The sequence below is a fragment of the Vigna angularis genome, chromosome 4 (assembly GCF_016808095.1).
Source record: "Vigna angularis cultivar LongXiaoDou No.4 chromosome 4, ASM1680809v1, whole genome shotgun sequence".
Taxonomy (NCBI): domain Eukaryota; kingdom Viridiplantae; phylum Streptophyta; class Magnoliopsida; order Fabales; family Fabaceae; genus Vigna; species Vigna angularis.
In genome coordinates, this window is record NC_068973.1 from 31,019,503 (window position 1) to 31,041,829 (window position 22,327).

Sequence of the window (22,327 nt, forward strand, 5' to 3'; positions counted from 1 at the left end):
GAACAATAAAACAGAGACTTTACGTCTTTATAAAATTTTGTAAAAATTAACCATAAGCATAGGGTTTCACTTCTTTATAAAATTGAAGGTTATAAACTAATATGTTTAGATTTTACAAATAATAGAAACTTACAACTTGATACTAAAATATTTTAAATTTAGTGACATTTTTTATTAGAAATCTTTAGACATGATTCTTAGATAATTAAGTTTATTCCTCTGTAGATTTCCATTTTTAAAAGGATTAAAGCTTAAACGTTATTAATAATTTTAAAAATGTCACAAACCTATCTTATATTTTAACACAGATATGAGTCACTTGATATATTTTTTTCAACAAATAAACAATTAATATTATATACTAGAGATCATCAAGGTAGTGATTTTAAATAATAGAAGAATAAAAAACAGGACATTTGATAGGAACAACATCAAAGTTCATTCATTCTAAGGGGACTAAAAATACATTAAATTTCTTTAGTTATAGAAAATAGAATTCTAAAATATTTTAAAAGAAAAAAAATATAAAAATGTATCTTTTGAGAAAAAGAAAATAGATTTTTATGTTGTATTTCTCTTGTTACAAAATTTCATAATTAAGAAAAAAATTTCTTCACATGGAAAATTAGTTTATTGTTTCTCTTCCTAAATAAGCTTCTTTGTCTATATTCATAAAAATAAAAACTTATAGTAATAAAGTGTAGCGAGCATCACATATTTTTTTGGACAAGTCCAAGTAGTATAGATCTCTTTCATTTTATAAATAGCATTTCAAGAATTTTATAAAATTATTTTAAGCACCGACTACATTAAAATAAAAAAAGATTATAGATTTAAAATATAAGTTCTCCCGGACACTGACGAAGGCGGGGAGTGATCGCTGGTGCAAGAGGCACGAAGTGCAAGGGGCACTGACAAGGAGCAGCTCCTGGCAGGCTTCCAGTGGAAGGGACACATGGATGAATTGAACATACACCGGAATGAGAGGGATCTAGAGACTGTATAGGTATGGAACTATACAGTTGAAGGATAGCTTAAAGAGATTGATTTGGCTACTCATATCACCAAAATGCATTTGTTTTTCGGTAGCCTAATCCATAAGAACTCCATGGTTAAGCGGGATGGGTAAATTTTTGTGAAGTTTTCCCGGAAAGTGTGCGAGTGAGGACAAAGTACATTAAATGAAGAAACAATTTTTATTTTCTCTACTATTTAGTATGACTTCGAAGAATCAAATTATCACTATATTTCTTCCTTTTTCTACTTCTTCTTCCAAGTGCAGGAAAACCCCAAGGAGTTGCGGGTTTTTTTCTACCAATTAGGGCCCTCTCTTCACCACCCCCATGCGGATGGTCTACAGGGTTCATAACTACTCCTTTGGTTTACCCCAACATTTCCCACTTGTCCAACTGTTGCTGAGCAGTTTTTGGATATCAAACGGACCTCCCCATAAGGGAATTTTAATGTGGCCGATTTCCCCTCTTTTGCAATTAGTTTCGCTACAGCACCAGCTGCTCTAGCTAATTGTCCACCCTTTCCGAGTGTGATTTCTATGTTTTGTATGGTCGTGCCTAAGGGCATATCGATTGAAATAGATTCTTCTTTTTGATCAATCAAAACCTCTTCCCAAACATGGTTAAGCGGGATGGGTGAATTTTTGTGAAGTTTTCCCGGAAAGTGTGCGAGTGAGGACAAAGTACATTAAATGAAGAAACAATTTTTATTTTCTCTACTATTTAGTACGACTTCGAAGAATCAAATTATCACTATATTTCTTCCTTTTTCTACTTCTTCTTCCAAGTGCAGGAAAACCCCAAGGAGTTGCGGGTTTTTTTCTACCAATTAGGGCCCTCTCTTCACCACCCCCATGCGGATGGTCTACAGGGTTCATAACTACTCCTCTGGTTTACCCCAACATTTCCCACTTGTCCAACTGTTGCTGAGCAGTTTTTGGATATCAAACGGACCTCCCCATAAGGGAATTTTAATGTGGCCGATTTCCCCTCTTTTGCAATTAGTTTCGCTACAGCACCAGCTGCTCTAGCTAATTGTCCACCCTTTCCGAGTGTGATTTCTATGTTTTGTATGGTCGTGCCTAAGGGCATATCGATTGAAATAGATTCTTCTTTTTGATCAATCAAAACCTCTTCCCAAACTGTACAAGCTTTTTACAAAGCATACGGCTTTCTGGATGTAGATGATGATATTACAAGTAAAATCACTATTTTTATTATTTAAGTATATAAATTAAATATTTCTGATTCTCAAAATATTTTAATCTAATTTAATTAGGCACACTCATTTATCTATATCAATTCTGAAATCCATACGAACACGGTAATTCTTACTCTAAGAGAAATGAATTCGTGTACATTCCGACACAAAGGAACTTGTGTGAATCTTTATGCTAATAGCCATCATCCCCACAAAATGATTACAGTATAAAATACACATATAATTAATTATGATTTAACATAAGCAATCATATAAGGTGTCTTTTTAACGTAATCCATTATACATTCCCAATGAAAGAAATTGACCAATCATTCCTCTATATGTCAATTTGACTTTTTCATCTTTTCTCACCAATTGAACAAAGAAATTTTCTTCAAATCTTTCATTCAAAATCAATTCAATTCAAATCCGAAACTTCCATTCTAATCCATTCCAATTAAGAGTACATCATATCCAAACAAAGACTAGATTTTATTTTTCTAAACATTGGATTTACTTAGTGCCACAAGAAATCTCACAACACATATCAATAAAAAGATAATGAATCTTGGGAAGAAGAACATGCAAACAAGAGTTGATAACGGCTAGATAATGTAGAACATCCAATATATATCATAGGACTTGATCAAGCAGTGAGATCATTTCCTAAGCTTCTCCTTCATCCTCTCAACCGCGACCCTAAGAGTTTCATCATCCTTGCAGAAAACAAATCTGACTAGGTTCTTTCCCTCTTCGGGATTCAAGCAAAACACACTGCAAGGAATTGCCAGCACCCCCACCTCCTTAAGCAGATATTCACAAAATGCAACATCATTTTCCAATCCAAAAGGGGTATGATCTGCCAAAACAAAGAATGTTCCATCGGGTGGGAATACCTTAAAGCCAACTGCCTTTAATCCTTCAACCAAAATAGCCCTCTTTGCCCTATAATCCCTCTTCAGCTCCACATAATAAGACTCTGGTGCCCTGAGAGCTACTGCAGCTGCACACTGCAAAGGAGTGGCGTTTGAGAAAGTGATGAAAGAATGCGCCTGTCGCAGCCCCCATGTCAGGTGTGAGGGTGCTATGGCCCAACCAATCTTCCATCCTGTTAAGCTAAATGTCTTTGCCAATGAGTTCATTGTCACGGTCCTTTCAAACATTCCAGGCAAAGAAGCTATAGAAATGTGCTCCACATCAAATGCCAACTTATGATAAACTTCATCAGCAAAAACTAGAACATCGTTCTCAATGCAAAGGGATGCAATGGCATTGAGCTCCCCCAGAGAGAACATCTTTCCGGTAGGGTTGTGAGGAGTATTTATAACAATGGCACGTGTACTCCTTGACACAATGGACTTCAGTTTTTGAATGGGGATAGCAAAATTTGGAGCTTGCAGAGGGATGCTTACTATTTTTGCACCAGCCATGGCTAAATTACCTTCATAAGAATCATATAAAGGAGAAAAGAGAATAACCTCATCGCCGGGATTTATTAATCCTAGCACAGTTGCGGCAAATGCTTCCAAGCACCCATTTGTGACAGTAACTTCATTATCAGGGTCTATCGGTAATCCAGTATCTTTCCTAAATCTATCAGCAATAGCAATGTTCAACTCTGGAACTCCAGAACCTCGTGCATACTGATTTTTCCCATCCCTTATTGCTTGAATTGCTGCTTCCTTTATAAACTCTGGACCATCAAAGTTCGGAAAGCCTCGTCCAAGGTTTATGATTCCATCTTTCAGGTTGTTAATTGTTTCCCTGGATTTTTGGAACTTCTCTAAGCGCTTCGCAACCTGACAAGCAAAGAAAAAACCAAGATAAGCCCAAAATGGTTGACTATTAATGTGAATGAACCGTGTAGGATGATTTGACATAAGAGCGTTAAAGACTAATGAATTTTCCAATGACCAGTAACACGAAGAAAAATATAGCTTTATTCAAAAGTTAGATCAAATTACATATATCAGTTTCTGGAAGGAGCAAGATAAAAAGATGTGCATCATTTTATTATTCTTATACTTCTTATCCAAAACTGAACCTCTGAACCTAAATAACTAATGACAGCTTAAAAACTTTCATCCCAGTTAAATAATTTACACTTTATTCACTTGATTGGATTTGGGAAGAATGATTGAATGAATTTAAAAGAATTTGAAGATAAATTCTTTTGTTATTTATTTGAGTGGATTTGGAATTAAACGAGAGTGAATTTGGAAGTAAATTTTTTTAATCTATTACATTAATCAAATCTTACACTAATTTTTAGAAATTTTACTTCAAAATCTACTCTCACTTACTTCTAAATCCACTCAAATAAATAATAAAGAATTTATTTTCAAATCTTCTTAAATTCATTCAAACACTCTTTCTCACGTTTATAGAAGTAAAAGAGTCTTATTAAATCCATTCAACTAAAGACAGACTTATTGATGAGAAGCGGATTAACTGCAGGTGAATCCACGCCTTCCAATAGCAAATAGAAAAGGATCAGTTTCACATGGCACAGGCCAATCAATACGAAATCATTTGCAAAAGGATTGATAAATAGATCAACGAAGAGAAATGTTAGATATGGAGATATCAAACTCCCGAGTTAACTCGGAACTCATACGAGTCTACGAGTTTAGTTTAGTTTCTGTTTACGAGTTGACTCGTTTTTTATCAGACTCGCGAAATAAATTACACTAAATTGTTGTAGTAGTCTCTGTTTTGAAAACCCAACTCAAACCCCAAAAACCTAAATGAGAAACCCAAATTAAAACTCCAAAAACCCAAATTGCAGACGCGTGCCTCCATTTTCGCGTTTCTTCTTCGTCTACCACCTCTTCTTGTATCTTCTCCGTCGTTGCGTTCTCGCCTGCCAAGCCTCGCCTTGCTCCGCCGTGCTACACCGGGTCTTCCTTCTATTCTTCTTACGTTTTCAAGTACGGTTTGAACTGGACTGCGTTAATTTGATTTGGAGTACGGTGTGGCTGCTTGTTATTTGGGGCTTCAATTTCAGCTTAAGGTATTATGATGTGACCCCATTGCTTTCTCTTTTCTTTTGGTTAAATCCGGATACAGTTATTTTTGGTGAAGTCTCACATCTATACATATAAAGCGAATTTTTTAAACTATACAGAGTTTCAAATTTTGAGAGATTGAGTTAATTTTAAAGTTTATTATTTAGAATCATGAATTCGGATATATCTTGTCTAATTGTGTTATTAAACATTTTCAAATGTAATGTCCATGAACAATTATCATAAACGTTTGTGTTGTTGGACATTTTCGACGGCATTGTTGATGAACGTTTATCATCTCAGACGAATTTATGAAGAAGATGAGGAAGATCGTGGAGATTATTTTATTAGAAGATTGGATGAAAGAGACTTATAAATTTGATAACGTTTGTGGTTTTTTAGTTAGTTAATTTCTTATCACTTTAAAAACTAATATTTTAATAATGAATTATATGAAATCATTTATTTTAATATTGTGAAATTAGTAACACCAATATTTGTTTTTTCTGGTTGAATTTTCATATATGAAATAAATTCAGATATTATGTACTCTGTAACAGTGCACACAAGAGTTAGAACCTCTAAATATTATTTTATAAATATTACTTTTTAGAAAAATTAGTTGTTACTTCCGTTGTAGCATAGTCATGTCATTTATATTTGCTTACTTAATGAAAAAACCTTATATTTATTTTGATCTTGTTTGTCTTAACGTGGAAACAATAACATTTTTATTATAACAATCGATTTTTTTTATCATATATTGATTTGTACTATCAATACAAATAACATAAATGACTTAGTATATATCATCCTTTAATACATTATATTTATGTGAAATATGTTTCCACTTAAATTAAAATATTTTAATTCATTTACATAATATGGAAAAAAAATATTATTATGTACTTAAAGTAAAAATTATCATGTCCAAAGCTTTTTAAGCCTTACAGTAACTTATATTTTTTTTTATCATGCAAGTGATTTAATGAATATCACTCCTTAATATTCTAGGTGTCATAAAAGACCTAATTCAAAAATTTTAATTTATTAGATGCTTAATTTTTTAAAAAATAGTTGCTTAAAATAAAATTTAGAGAGCTAAATTTATTTAAACCTGATTTTTTATCCGTATGAATATCATATACAACAAAATGATTGATCAGGTTAAATATACGCAATCTTCACTCTAAAGCTACATATTTACTTGGTTTGACTTTTTAAAACTGAACAAACTTATTCCATCTAATATTCATATGACCAAAATTTCTGGTGATAATATATTTTCCGACCCAGCAATTGTAAGAAAAAGGAAAATAAATAATTCAGACTAAAGAAGAGCAATATTAGAAGCAGATAAAAATCTTCAAAATATTTAAAGAAACTGAATAAAGGGCAAGCAAGAGTTTTTTCCATTTTTTTCTTATAGTAAGAATTGTTTTTCAATTGTTCACCATAGTTTCAAATTGATTAATATGAAGAAGAAAAAACAGAGAATCATTATAGAAAAAAAAAATTGATTTTAGAGGTTACTACATTTTAATAGATCTATTTAGTGTACACGAAATTTGGATAAATTGTATATTGTAGTTTCTGTCTGAAAAATAATATAATTTTTTTTACCTTTTTACAAGAGAAAAATGTGATGAGATATATTTCCGGACTACATTAAATTTAATGTTTATTTATTTAAATGTTATGTTCTTATTTGACTATCCGTAACTTATTAAAAAAAAGACTTAATAAAGTTGAAATTTTTTGAAACTTTCAATTCATTTTTTTTTATTAAAGTTGTGTAGTTATATTACTCATCAAAAGTTTTAAATTTTTAAATTTTTTAACCGAATCCGTACAATTATTGTTTTTTAATATTTGACGCGATAGTTATTTTATTTTATCACTAAATTTAAATGTCGTAATATGATATTTTTCTACAAAAGACGATTTATAATATTTAATGTAATTATTTTAAAGTTAATTAAAATTATAAAATATCAAATTATAAAATATCAATTATAAATTTGAAAGTAATAAAATTATAAAATTATAAAATTATGAAATATAAATTTGTAAAATTAAAAAATATATAAAATTATAAAATATAAATTAAAAAATTGAAAAAATATAAAATATTATATTTTTATATTTTACAATGTTATATTTTTAAAATTATTAATTTTATACGTTATAATTTTTTTAAAATATTAAATTTTATAATTTTGGTAATTTTAATTAACTTAAAAAAATCATTAAATACTATAGAGGACTCTCATGGTCTCTTGTAAAAAAATATTATAAATTTTAAAATTTAAAGAAGTCAATATACCACAAAAATTTAATAAAACACTTAATTGAAAGTTTCTAAACTTGTCAAGGACTCAAAACTTAATTAAGCCAATATAAAATATATAATTTTGAAAATATGTAGAGATTATTTACTAAACATCTTAAAAAAAACAGGAGATGAAATTATACATAGTAAAAATAAAATAATTGTTTGTTTATCTCTATATTCTAATAATATATCGTTTAAATTCCACACGAAATTTAAAACAAAATTTTATGTATACTACATTATTTTTGTATGAAATTTTGAAAAAGTGAAGTACTGTGGTAAGAGAATGACTTCAATAAAAAGATGATGTATAGAACTAATGAGAAATTATAATGAGTTTAATTTGTTTAGAAATCATAAGCAAGTATGATAACTTCAGTTAATGACTTTTCAACAAATTGAAATTATCATAACTCTTCACAACTTCTATAGAGATTGAGATATCATAATTAAGTTTTGAAATTAAAAAATTATCACATTACTTGACGTTTTCATTAAAAAAATCCACAAAATCTTATTCTTACCACACAATTTTACTTTTTCAAAATTTTATAGTAAATGGTGTGGTGTGCATATGATTTTGTGTTAGAAAGTGTTGTAAACAAATTTATTTTATGTAAAAAAAAAAGAACAAAATATATTTGAATATTATTTGTTGTATAAGTGGTAGATACTATTTAAGACCATATATGTAAAAAATTAATCATGAGAAACAAATTAAAAGAAATGTTTTGAACACCGGAAATGATGAACAGCAAATTAACATTAAGAAAATGATACGCAATGCAGAACCTAACAGAAAACAGTTATAAATGATGAATAGCAAATTAACATTGAGAAAAGATACGCAAGAACTAACAGAAAATAGTTATAAAAGTAGTTGGAAAGACCTGGAAATTCTGAATGGAAGCAGTGTCGACGGTGGAAGACATGAAGCAGCGAATATGAAGAGAGACTTGAGAGTAGAAGGTAACGATGTGGAAGTCACTCTTCTCAAAACCTTTATATAACTTGGAGGGGACGTGAATCTCATGACCCATGTATATCCATTCTTCTTTCCTTTTTTTTCTGACTTTAGGAATACATGTTATTCGCATCCCATTCTTTAAATAAATCTGTTTTTCTTTAATCAACTCATGCAAAATCACATGGTCATTTTACAACCTTTGTGATTCACGTACCACGTGCTTTCATGGAACAACAAAGGAATCCTGCCTATGTGAACCACAATGTTTTCTTCTCATACAATTTGTTGTCTTTCAACTTCCATTGCAAACTATTCATTATCTTATATAAAGAAATGGTACTTTAAGGTATACAAATGTTTTCCATTCATTTAACATTTTTTTTTATGTTTTATATTTTATTTTTAAAAATACAAAAATTTATATGTTTATAATTATTTTATCTTTATGATATATATTAAATAAATATAAATATGTGTCACTTACCATTATTTTTCTGTATTTATATCTTATTAATAATATATTACTAGTAAAAAAATAGTATTTAAACTCGTACAATAAGTCTCGGTTTAGGAGAAACCGAAGCCTATCAGAATGCGGTGACATTTTTGTAGTTTAGTCGAACTTATATGCATCGGTTCAAAAGGAACCGAGACATATAAGTTGTATTACCTTGGCTGCAATTCCAACTGATGCCTAATACCCTGAAAAATTCAACTACCTCCCTACAGAACTGACTTCCCACGCCTGGCAGTTTTTCAAATCATGTCTATTGCCTCGGTGTTGTGGCGAATCGAGGCGTATAAGTTGAATGTAATTTCAAAAATGTCATTTTATATTTTATTTTTATTTATTTCTAAGGTGTATAGACATCAGTTGCTTTGTTAACCGAGGCATATATGGATCTATTGTCTTGGGTAAGTGAAGAACCGAGGTAGTATAGCTTTTTATACTCCAGAATGCGTTAAAAAATTTAACCACTGTTTAATCTTCTTCTTCCTCCCGCAAGAGCTCTTCTTCCTCGCACACCCAAGAGGTCTTCTTCTTCCTCGTGCAAGCCTTCATTGCTCTAGCGCCATCCTCGTTGCTCGTTTTCTTCACGCGTTGGTGCCTCAGGTTCTCTCGCTGTTACTCCAAAGTGTCTAGCTGCGTCCCTCCAAAGTGTCTCTCCAAAGTGTCTCGCTGCTGCTCCAAAGTTTCTCGTTGGGCTTGGCGGAGTTTTGCGAGATCAGGAAGAAACTCTTTTCTCAGGACGCGGCGGCAGCATGGTGGTGGTTAGGCGTTGGATATGCGTTTCGCGATTTGGGGCTTGATTTCTGGTTTGGTGAATTTTCTTTGTAGGCCGCGAATGGAGTTCTGTGAAGACGAAGCTTGCAATGGCCCTGTCTCTCAATTTCCATGGTGGCACGATGGCTTCGTGTGATGAAAATGAGTTCTTGCGGTGGTTGTTGCAATGGGTTTCACATATGGAGGAGATCACGACGAGCTCGCATGCTTGGAGGTTCGAAGATGATGGCTTCACGACGACGCGATTTAGTGGAGGCACGGAGAAGGAAGAAGACATAACTAGGGTTTCTGAAAAAATGGACGTGCGATTTGGAACTAAAAAAATAAAAAACACTTTACTGCCTTGGTTGTCTGTGAACTGAGGTAGATTCCGAATCATTCTGTTTCGGTTCAGAACCCAGACAAAAAGTCTATCCTTTTTATTTCGTCTATATATGTCTCGGTTACAAAATCACTTCCAATAAGAGAAAATAATCGCTTTCGTTGACTACACCACGAGTGTATTTGTTCGTTACAAGGGAAATTGATCCATTTAAAATCAACTTTAAAGATTTCACAATCTTGAAATATGATTTTGTCTTGTTAACTTTTTTTTTTAAACAATCTTACTGAAAGGACAGTTTATTACTTTAGCTTGAATATGTAAATTCTTTTTTCTAATATAATTTAATCTAGACAGGTTTGATTAAAGGAAAGAATCCGCAACCACTCATTTTCCTTTCTGTTATATATGTTTAGATAATGTTCTTTTCTTATATTTTACATCTTATTATTTATTGAATTTATTTATTTTAGATTAAATTATATTAATAGCGTTTGAATTTTTTTAATATATTCACTTTCCAAATCATTTAAAATCTACGCAAACTTTTATATTTATTTTTTCACATTACATGTACTTCTTATCAGCAATGATAAAAAAATATAAAACATATTAAAAAAATCTTAAAAAATGTCCGGTACTTTCTTATACAAAATATTATCGATAAAAGAATTGAAATTATAATTTTTTTCTATTGAAAAATATAATAATAATTTCTTTCGTGATTTCCAATGTCATACTCTAACCATGGAAAATCTATATCTGTTTATTTAAAAAACTATATCGAGAACTACTATCTCTAATGTATTGTTTAGTTATAACACGTAAGATTAGTGTGATTATGTAAAATTTCTTTTACAATGGACATCACTCTTACTTAATGTTTTATTGTTAAATGTTCTATTGTCTTATTTACTTACTGGCAATGTTAGAGCATCATTCATAGATAGATTTCCATTCAATTAATATATGTACTCTTTATTGGTGGAGTTTTTTTCTTCGTGGTTTCATAAAAATCAAAGATTACCCATATATAATTGAGCTAAATACATTTATTTTTGGTAGAAACAATTAGTATTTGGAAACAGAAAAATAATGTGTTCATCATTGTTCCACGTTATATGGTTATTCAACTTTTTAGCTGTTGCTTGGTGACTTTAATAGCCTCGTGGGAATGTAGAGGTCAGTTGTTATCTTTATTGTACAAATTATCAGCAATTGATTGGTGTCAATCATTAAGTTGTTGAGAGAAATTCATAATTGTTCGACCCTTATCATTTTTTCTATTATTAGTAGTACATTTTTGGTCTCTCATGCCTTTGTTATATTTTTTTTTATGGAGCTTTTATATAGGGCTAGCAAAAATGTATGAGCTCCATTGCCTAATGAAAAAAATATATATTTTTCCATGATGTTCTTTAGGAAATATTTTGCAATATAGATGAGTCTTGAAACAAAGCATATGGTATAGAAAAGATCGAGTAGAAACGAGAATGATATGGACACAATGTAATAGATACAGATAAAAATGTAAATTAATAATGTCAAATGTTAAAAAAATATTTAGAATATCTATTGATAAAATAAAAATGAACCGAACAAAGAAAGAAATTGAAAGAGAAAACACACGTTTCCGACAGAAATTGACAAAATAATTCAACACAAGAACTTTCTGCATCCTATTAAATTTGGGTCCTTCTCTTTCACTCTGCATTCAAGCAGCTTCTCAAACGCTTCTATCCTTTTGTTTTCTTAAAGTCTTCTAGGCCGAGCCTTTGTCCCTGCTGACCTATCCGGAATTGAGTTTACTGTTGGGCCAGGCCCATATTCTTCTCAACATTTTTGTTTGGGTGTTACTTCCTCCACCACCACCTACTGCTTCCTGTACCTCCCCAATTCCTCTTTTGCCCTTAATTAATATATTAACGAATGTGAATATATATGTGTTGAATTCTTAAACGGATGTCACAATCCATGCGTGGATATGGACATCTGTCTGATGAGTATTTTAGTCCAAAGAGGTTCCATTTTACTCCCGTAATTGGCATGGAGAAAGAAGTACCTTTTGGTCATACTTCTACACGAAAGAAATTGTTTTCTGGTTATCTTCACATTTCCACTCCATATAACATCCCTGCTAGTTGGCCACTGGAAGGGAATTTTATATTTCATAGGAGGACTAACCAAACACCTTTCTGCTTCTGTTAGTTCACAATGCCTATCAAACTCTTCTCCTTCTTTGAAACCTGCTACCAAGTTGGCTGGAACATTGTAACAAGGCACAAAATTCTCTCTTTCCTTGCCACAAAGGTGAAATTCTCTTGGCTTTTCGCGAGAAAACAATGTTTAGTCTAATGCTTGAAAATAATATTGTCCACTGTGTTGAGAGAGTAATAACACATGTAATAACTAATGTAATGATGAGAGCTTCTTTTGATGGGTTCTTGTTGGTTTTGTCTAGCACGAGCTTTCTCTCTTGAAGACCATGTTATAATTGATGAGGACTTTAAGCTTCTCAATGATTTATTATGGTTAAACAGATGTTGATATCCGTGCATGGATGTTGACATCCGTTTAAATATTATTGTTGAAGGGCAAAAAGAGAAATAGAGAAGTACAGGTAACATTATGTGGTGGTGGAAAGAGTAACACCCTTTTTGTTTTCGTTGTTTTGTATATTTTAGGCTCAACTCGTCTCAACAACAGTCTTTTGTTTAAGGCAGTTTCTTTCTGTACCTTATTAACTTTCTTCATGTACCTCATTATTTTATATTTTATTTTTTGGAATACATTAAATCAAATATTTTTCTTGAAGACATTCATTCACAGACAATCATCCACTCTTAATTCGAATAAAAATTTCTACAATTGATTTAATGTGTTCGGAAAACTAAAATTCAGAATGATGAAATGCAGGTAGGGTGTAAAAAGAAACTGTTGTGTTTATTATGTCTTGAACCTAAAACTAAATCGATAGATAATGGATTCTAGTTATAATATAAAAAATTCAAAATTTACATATTCAATCTATTATCGGTTTAATTATTTGTTAGATATTTATTTAAAAAATATTTATAAATTTTTTAAAATCTACGGTATGTTCATTAAGTAGTATTTATGGATTTTTTTAAAAAAATAATTTTTAAATTTTTAAAATTAAATTACAAAAAAATATACAAATTAAATTTTAATTTTAAATTAATTTAATATAATAAAATGTAAATTAAATTTAATATAATAAAATATTAATTTTAATCTTTTATCTATAATGGATATTGGCATATACCTAAAAACGAACTATTCACAATAAATTTTATCTATACATACACGAACAAAATTTCCCGTTTGTGTAATTTTCCCATTGTTACAAACACAAATAAGAGTTTACTTGATACCTTTTGCCAATCAAATCTTTTGACGTTGGTATTGTAAGATTTGAATTTGTAGCTACAAGTTACCTATGCGTAAAATAAATAATTATAGTAGTGGCTTGTCATTAACCCTTTGAAAAAAATATAAATAAAATAAGTATGAAATATCAATTACTTTATTTAAATTATTTTTTATTGAAAAAATAAAATATTTTATAAGTTAAAACTAATTGTTTTATTCAAATATAGATTTTTTTTCTTTAAATTGAGAAATTTGATTATTTATCATTCTTTAAAAACGAAGAAATTATTGTGCTCTATTCATCAGGTGATGAGATTAATTCAAATAGAAAAAGAAAAAAGCTACCAAATCAATATAAAAGATTCATTTTATAGAACGATAATCATTTGACAACATTTTTTTGACAATATATTATGTGATTAGTTCATATTGATGTTTATGATTATTATTATTGATTCTGAAGTAATTTTAGACTAATCACAAAATGACAAATAAATGATATTAAAATGTCACTAGTAAAAAAACAACTTTTAAAGGCGCCCAATATGCCTCGGTTTTCCAAAAATCGAAGCATAATAAAACGCGGTGGCTTTTTGGTAATTAAAGGGAACTTATATGCTTCGGTTGTTGGGGAACTGGTGCCTAAAACTGATACTACCTCGGTTCACTGGGCCACCCGTGGCATAAACCTCTCTGTCACTCAACCAGTCAGATTGACTAACGTCCTGTCAAGGAGCTATCGCCTCGGCTCCCCCACAAATCGGTGCCAAAAACGCCTATGACCTCGGTTGCTCACCCACCCGAGGCATAAACCAATCTGCCATTAACCACCCTCTGCAAGTAGTCAAACTGACTGCCTTTCGTGAATGAGATATCACCTCGGGTCCACACAGAACCGATGCCTAAAGCGGATCTGACCTCGGTTACAGCAATGAACCGAGGCGTAAACGTCTGCATGTTCAGACTTTTCATCTGACAAATGTCTGTGTCATTCATTTTGTCCACATATATTGCTTCGGGTTTCCCCGAACCGAGGCCGAAAGCCTCTACTACCTCTGTTTGGATGCCACCCGAAGCGTATAAGTTCATTTTGAAATTTATTTAAGTTGTTTAGGCCTCGGTTATTCGTAAAACCGAGGCAGTATTGGTTTAATTTTTACCGTAAAACAGAAGGGTTTACGGTTCTTCTTCAACACCTCCCTGTGCTTTCTCTTCTCCGTTGCGACCACCGTTTCTGGGCGAGCCTTCACCACCAAGGCGCCATTGTTGTCTTCTCCGTGCGTCCATCGTCGTGCCGCCGTGCCTCCATTGTCTCCGGGAAGCGTTGTCCAAGTCGGGTGGCTATTTCTTGCACGAACTACAGGAGTATTCTTTCCAAGCGCTGCTTCCGCCATCGTTCCCGCCATCGTTCCCGCCGCTCCACCGCCGGTCCGCTGCCGCTTCGCTGCCTTTACTGTTGTCCTTTGCTGCCACGGTAAGTTTTTAAAAGCCTTTTCATAGAATTTGTCTGTGGCGATTGATATTCGTTTGAACGAAGGAAGGAATGTCTGCTTGTTGCTTGTTGCTTTTTGCTTGGATTCGTTATAAGCTTCCCAATCTGAAACTGTTGTTATCTGCTGTAAGAGTGTTGGAATGAATAGGAAATGATGATGTAAGTGTATGTTGTAACAGTGTGTATGCGTGTGTGATCCGAGACAAACAAGAAAAGGTCCCAATGCACGAGTTAATTGGAAGAAAATCATGACTTTGGTAGCTTAGATTTTGCTCAAATTGTAAAAGGTGTTTAGTGGAATTCTAATGGAATTCTAATGGTTTGACATGATACCAGTTTAGTGGAATTCTAATGGAAAAAAATGTATACATTTTTTAGTCCATGCTTGAGATTCAACTCATAACCCAAAATATCTTAACTATAATGGTTATTGAGTTAAAAAGTAAACATCTCTAACTTCAACTAAAAAGCTAACACGAAAATTGAAAACATCTAAACAAACTTAATCTTGAGACAATAATAAATTGAAATAATAAATTTACTTATTTAATTCTTTAATTGAACAATAAAGTCCATTCTAAAAAATATTCTAAAATCCTATCAATTACTTTTGGAAGAATTAAAATAAAAAGATAGTAGAGAAACCCAAGTTATTAGGTTCACTTGACCTAGATGCCGGCCACAACTTGTGTTTTGAGTCATGAAGCACTTGACTTTAGGCCAACACATGTATATATATATATATATATATATATATATATATATATATATTTGATTGATATTTGTCTGTGGTGATTTTAATAGTCCTTTGCTTCCTTTTACTTGATGTATGTTGCATATGTAATTATTTGTTTGTTTGGATATATTCTCGTTTTGAATTAGCCTTAGATTCCCGTTTGAGATTGAATACAAAAATTATTTACTATCTCCAGATTTTTCTGAACAAATGTACTTTTTAAAAATGAATAGAAAGGAGATAGTAATAATAATTTATAAGTATTGAATCTTGAATTGTCCGGTTGGACAGTTTAAGAAGAGTAATAACTTTTTTCATAGTTTATTATAAGATATCAATTTTAATATACATGTCTTAAATTTCATGAAATTTTGCAGTTGTGTTTTGTATTGATCTTCGGGTGCATATTTGATTGTGATTTATAATCACTTTCATTTCGTGTAACCTGAAGACCAATGCGAAATGCTGGCAAAATTTCGTGAAATTTAAGATATGTTGTTTAAAATTGATATGTTTAATAAACTAAAAAAAGTGAATCTTCTTGAATGGGATAGGGTCACACCTTGAATACAAACACGATCAAAGTGATCATTCAAGATTATTGAAATTGTGTAAACAATTTCAGTAAACATGCGTACGGATAGAGGGTGGATTAATTTACCACGCATCAGCACTGAGTACGAGAGAGGGGTAGAAGAATTTATAGAGTTTGCACAACGTAATGTGAGTACAAGTAGTGATGATGAAGTCAAGTTCAGATGTCCCTGTGTCAACTGTTTGAATGGGAGGAAGTTGAACGCAACTGATATTAGGGAACATCTTATCTGTGATGGTTTCATACGAAGTTATACAACATGGATATGGCATGGCGAATTAACAGACTTTCCAACTGTCTCTCCAACTGAAAATGTTTATGATTCCACAATGGATATGGAAGATCAAGCCGAAGAAGACAACTTAGAGGACATGATCCGCGATGTTGACGCAGAAGCTTTTGCCCAAGCGCATGTGTATGAAACGATGTCCACTAATGCGGAGACTCCTCTGTATGCGGGTTCAACTAAGTTCACACGGTTGTCAGCGGTGTTAAGGCTCATGAATTTAAAGGCGAGCAATGGATGGAGTGATAAGAGTTTTACAGAATTGCTGTCGTTGTTGAACGAAATGCTGCCAGATGGAAATACGTTACCTAATCGTAATTATGATGCAAAAAAAATTCTTTATCCGATGGGTATGGAATATAAACGGATACATGCATGTCCGAATGATTGCATATTATATAGGAATGAGAATGAAGTTTTGATAAAGTGTCCAAAATGTGGGTTATCACGATACAAGTCAATAAACAACGGTGAAGATGGTGGTCACACAGAAAAGAATGGTTCTGCTTTGAAAGTAGTTTGGTACCTTCCACTAGTTGTCAGACTTAAGCGTTTGTTTGCGAATCCCAAAGACGCTAAAAACCTAAGATGGCATGCAGATGAGAGAACAACTGATGGGCTGCTTCGTCATCCAGCTGATTCAAAGCAATGGAAAATTATTGATCAAGAATTCCCCCAATTTGGTGAAGAATGTAGAAATCTAAGGTTTGACTTAGCTATTGATGGAATGAATCCATTTGGTAATTTAAGTACCAATCATAGTTGTTGGCCCGTTATACTGATAATTTACAACTTATCTCCTGGATTGTGCATGAAAAGAAAGTACATGATGTTGTCAATGTTGATATCTGGTCCAAAGCAGCCTGGAAATGACATCGATGTTTATCTAAGGCCACTAGTTGAAGACTTGAAGTTGTTGTGGGTTGATGGGGTTGAAATATTTGATTCCTTTGCTTCAGAAACTTTCATGATGCATGCCATGTTATTTTGCACCATTAATGACTTCCCAGCTTACGGTAATTTGTCGGGGTACAGTGTGAAAGGTCATAAAGCATGTCCTATATGTGAAGAAAACACTGCAGCTCAACAATTAAAACACGGAAGAAAGACAATGTATATGCGTCATCGGCGATTTTTACAATCTAATCATCCATATCGAAGGTTAAAGAAAGCATTCAATGGAGAACAAGAGAAAGACAATGCACCCATTCCACTTACTGGACTTGAAGTTGCTGAGAAAGTTAATAGAGTACATCATATATTTGGGAAAACATCGAAGAAGTCTTCTGTAACGACCCCTTGGAAGAAGAAATCAATATTCTTTGATCTTCCATATTGGTCAAAGTTAGATGTTAGACATTGCATAGATGTCATGCATGTTGAGAAAAATGTTTGTGATAGCTTGATTGGTACACTACTAAACATCCAGGGAAAAACAAAAGATGGAGTGAATGCGCGTTTGGATTTGGTTGACATGAAGATCCGAGAAGAGTTGGCACCAAGAGAGATTGGTAAACGTACTTATTTTCCCCCTGCATGTTACACAATGTCCAAACAAGAGAAAATAAGTTTTTGTCTTTGTTTAAAGAGTATGAAGGTACCACAAGGATACTCTTCAAATATCAAGAGCTTAGTGTCAATGCAGGACTTAAAGCTTGTTGGACTGAAGTCCCACGATTGCCATGTCTTAATGCAACAGTTGTTACCAGTGGCAATTCGTGGAATTTTGCCCAAAAAAGTTAGGCTAACCATAACTCGATTGTGCTCATTTTTCTCGTCAATTTGTAGTAAAGTCATCGATCCTACAAAGTTAGATGAACTTCAAAGCGAAATTATCATCATCTTATGTCAACTAGAAATGTTTTTCCCTCCATCCTTTTTTGACATCATGGTGCATTTACTTGTTCATTTGGTCAGAGAAATAAAGTTGTGTGGACCAGTATACTTAAGATGGATGTACCCTATTGAGCGTTATATGAAGATTTTGAAAGGGTACGTCAAAAATCAATATCGTCCAGAAGGTTCAATGATTGAAAGATATATTGCTGAAGAAAGTATTGAGTTTTGCTCTGAGTATATGACTAAAGCAAATCCGATAGGAGTCCCTCGGACATCATGGTTGAGTAGATATTCTACAAGTAAAAGCATCCAAGGTGTGAATGTGGTGACGAAAAGTCGTGAAGAATTGATGCAAGCACATCTGTACATATTAAACAACACAGATGAAGTGATCCCATTTTTGGAAGCACACAAAGCCGTTGTAAAGGACAACTATCCACGACAATCAGAGAAATGGCAGTTGATGGAGCATAACAGAACATTCTTGTCCTGGTTCAAATCTGAAGTTTTGAAAGAATCACGGTCCTCTGAGACTTTGTTGTGGTTAGCAAATGGCTTGAAGTTTGATGTTGTATGTTGTACAGGCTTGAAGAAAAAATAATGAAGCAGAAGTCAGATAGTAGACTTCCACTTTCTGAGGGTGGTGACCCTCCTCCTCCTCCTTCACCACCATCTCGGCACGAGAAGTGGAAGTTAGCCCGTATAAGACCATCGGGCTCCTACACTTCCGAGTCTGCCAGAGAAATATCTGAAAGAATTGTATGTCATTTCTTATATTTTTACATTAATTTTGTTATATATATTACATAGATCTTTCAAATGATTTTGAACTTTTGTTATGTGACAGGACTCCTTGGTTGAGCAGAGCTCCCAAGGTCAATTCACACAAGAAGGTCGTCAAGATATTCTTACCACAGCTATTGGACGACCTGAGCACCCAGGACGGGTGCGTGGTGTTGGGACTGGCATAGGCATACGACAGTTTTTTGGGTCTTCCTCGCGTCCATACTCATACGAAAAGATGAAGGAGGAAATAAGAAAAGAGATGACGCAGGAGATCACAAAGAAGGTTCGAGCAGAGTTGTATGATGAAGTTGCTGAAATGGTTGCACGCCAGTTCCAGAAGCATTATGAGGATTATGACAATCGTCCTCCGCCATCTCCTGTAGCGGATGATACGACTGTCGCGGTCATACAAATTTTATACAGATAAATAATGCAGTATAAGCTAGGAGGTGACTCCTAGGTCGTCTCTCAAGGACCAATTTTTGTGTGTTCAGTCTTAGATTCTACACGAAGGGGGGGGGGGGGGGATTGTGATTTTTTTGTATTTGTGCGGTAAAATTAAAGTGAACTGGAAACAACACAAAATTAAAAATAACGTTTGAAATAAATTTTAACGACGGTAAAAACTGAATGGTAAAAGATGGTAAAAATGGAAAATGGAAAATTACGCAGTGTTTGAAATTAAAATGCTGGAACTGTAAATATGCATAAAACGTAATAGCAGACGGTAAAATGAATAGACAATAAAATAAAATCACTTGACTGAAAATGAAATTCAAAATTCAACATTAAAATAAAATTCTGAACCGTAGAAGTGAAAATGAAATGAACAAAGCTTCAGAAATTAAAATTACAATTGCACTGTTTGAAATGGAAATGAGAGAGTTTGCTACTGGAAAATGCAAATTGAATTAAATCACAAAACCTCCCCAGAGGGGAGGAGAAAACCCAGCCAGAACGTAACCTAAACCTACTCCTAAAATCTAATACATTCCCCTCTGCATGCTGCTGGATTTATAGCTAAAATGCTAAAATTCTGATCCCGTGACTTCTCCAATTCACTTATTGTTTTGTTTTGTCTTTTGTTTTCTTCCACTCTTAGGTGTGCCAAGGAATACGGTGGGGCCTTCATTTTTGTTGGTCGGTTTGCCACTCAGCTTCCCAGCCAAAATTCTCGTGAGTTTTCTTCCAGCCATGATACTCTTTTCTATATGGGTCGTGACATCACTTCCTGGCCGAGACATCACGCTGCTGCCATCGTTAAGCTCTCCTCCATTCCGTGATGCTCCTGGTTGCTGGAACTGCACCACCGTGAAGTTCTCCTGCCATGGTGAAGCTGGACGTGTGGTAGACTGGTGGAATGATGGATGCTACTGGAACGTGGAAGAAGGTTTACGTTCCAGCTCTTGGTGGCTACTGCTGCCTTCCATTCTTTCCAAGCTAGACGTGGATGCTGTTACGTGAAGGCTGCTGTAACGTGGTGCTCTACAAGGGTGCTGGATGTGACCGAGAGTAGCAGGACTGCGTGAAGATGGTGGACACTACAGCTGGAACCGTGATGCATCCCTTGCTGCTGGAAGCACCCTGGACACTGCTGGGACGCTTCTCCTCTTTGCTGATTGCACCTTGTGTGAATGTGATGATCAACCTCTCTTTCCAACCGTGATGATCTGAGCTTAGGCGTGGCAGCTGCTGCTGGTTGCACCGCTTCTCTTCTAGCAACCCATGTAGTATCTCATGATGGACCAAGGAGTGTATGGTGACTGCACTTTCTTTTGCTTATCTTCACTTCTTCCAGGGCCGTGAAGGTGGCAGGGAGTGTGATGTTTTCTCTTCACTTTGCAGCTCCCAAACTTCAACTCTCTTTTGCACGTGGGCCGTGTGCAATTGCACTTACATCTTCAATTTCATTTAATATTATACCAACCCATTGTTGAATGGAATAAGGTGTGAAAGCGGTCCCCTCTGCCGTATGGTTGCACTGTTCCAGCTTCAAAATAATTCATGAGTGTCTCTTTTTGGAATTAAAGGACCGTCCTCTTCTTGTCCTATGTGCACCTTTTTTTCAACATGATTCAGCCACTTTTCTTTCTCAAAATACCGTAACAACATCTTCAAATGTAAATTATTGCTTTCAATCTTAAGGCAAGATAAACATCACGTGCACAACACTTCTTTTAAGCCAAAAAGAAATTTCCATGGCCCATGACCGTGAGTGTTTAATAATTGTGGAAGTCAATAACATTCTTAAAAGAAATCAGCATATGCTATCCTCCAAAAGAGCTATAACCCGTGAGTCTCCAATTCCTCAAAACGTGCCCCCTCTCTTATTCCAAACAATGTGATGTTTGCTGCCAAAATGAATGGTACACATGGGGCCGTGTGAAATGTCTTGCTTCTAAGCCAATTGTGCTCAATTTTCCACACAAATTAAATCAACGCAATGTAGTTTCTTCCAAACAAACAGAGTGTATGAATGTTTTTCTAAATGTCCCAAAATTTTTCCTTGCAATCAATAATGAAAATAATAAGCTCAGATAATTCAAATTAGTCAAAATAAGAATTTCCGATCAAATTAAGCACAATTAACGAAAACGGGAAAATACCGGACATTTAAGCACAATTCCCTGATTAAATTCGGTACAATAAACTAAGTAAAGTGAAGAAAATATTGATTCATCAGCGGAACATGTTGTGCCCCCTACAGGTAAACTTATTTATTTTTGGTTACTAATTTACTTTTTGCATAACCTAACATTTAATTTGACAGGTAGAAGCGGTAAAGGAAGTTGTTCAGCTGTCGGTGCCCCAGGGGACGACATGGATGAAACTCGTCCATGTCAGTTATATATTCTTTCTGATACTGGGACCATGCTAGTGGCTCGTGGTACAATTTATGAGACAGCCACTGTAGTGCATGGTGTACAACTTTCAGAAGATGAGTTCAAGGTCACGGTGGATGAAGTTGTCATAGCGGATGCCGTTCTTCCTGTGCCTACAGATGAGTTCTTCACTGTGGAAGAAGCATTTAAGTCCTTTGTCGCCTGGCCTAGACATTTGGTTGGTGAT

At 33.7% G+C, this 22,327-nt stretch overlaps 1 protein-coding gene across 1 annotated transcript; it reads right to left on the reverse strand.

The window, feature by feature from the left end:
* Positions 1–2,656: 2,656 nt before the first annotated feature.
* Positions 2,657–4,141, reverse strand: LOC108331110 (uncharacterized). Its single transcript, XM_017565737.2, has one exon. The coding sequence runs from the start codon at positions 4,092–4,094 to the stop codon at positions 2,874–2,876; it is 1,221 nt and encodes a 406-aa protein (XP_017421226.2). The 5' UTR covers positions 4,095–4,141; the 3' UTR covers positions 2,657–2,873.
* Between the last annotated feature and the right edge of the window lie 18,186 nt (positions 4,142–22,327).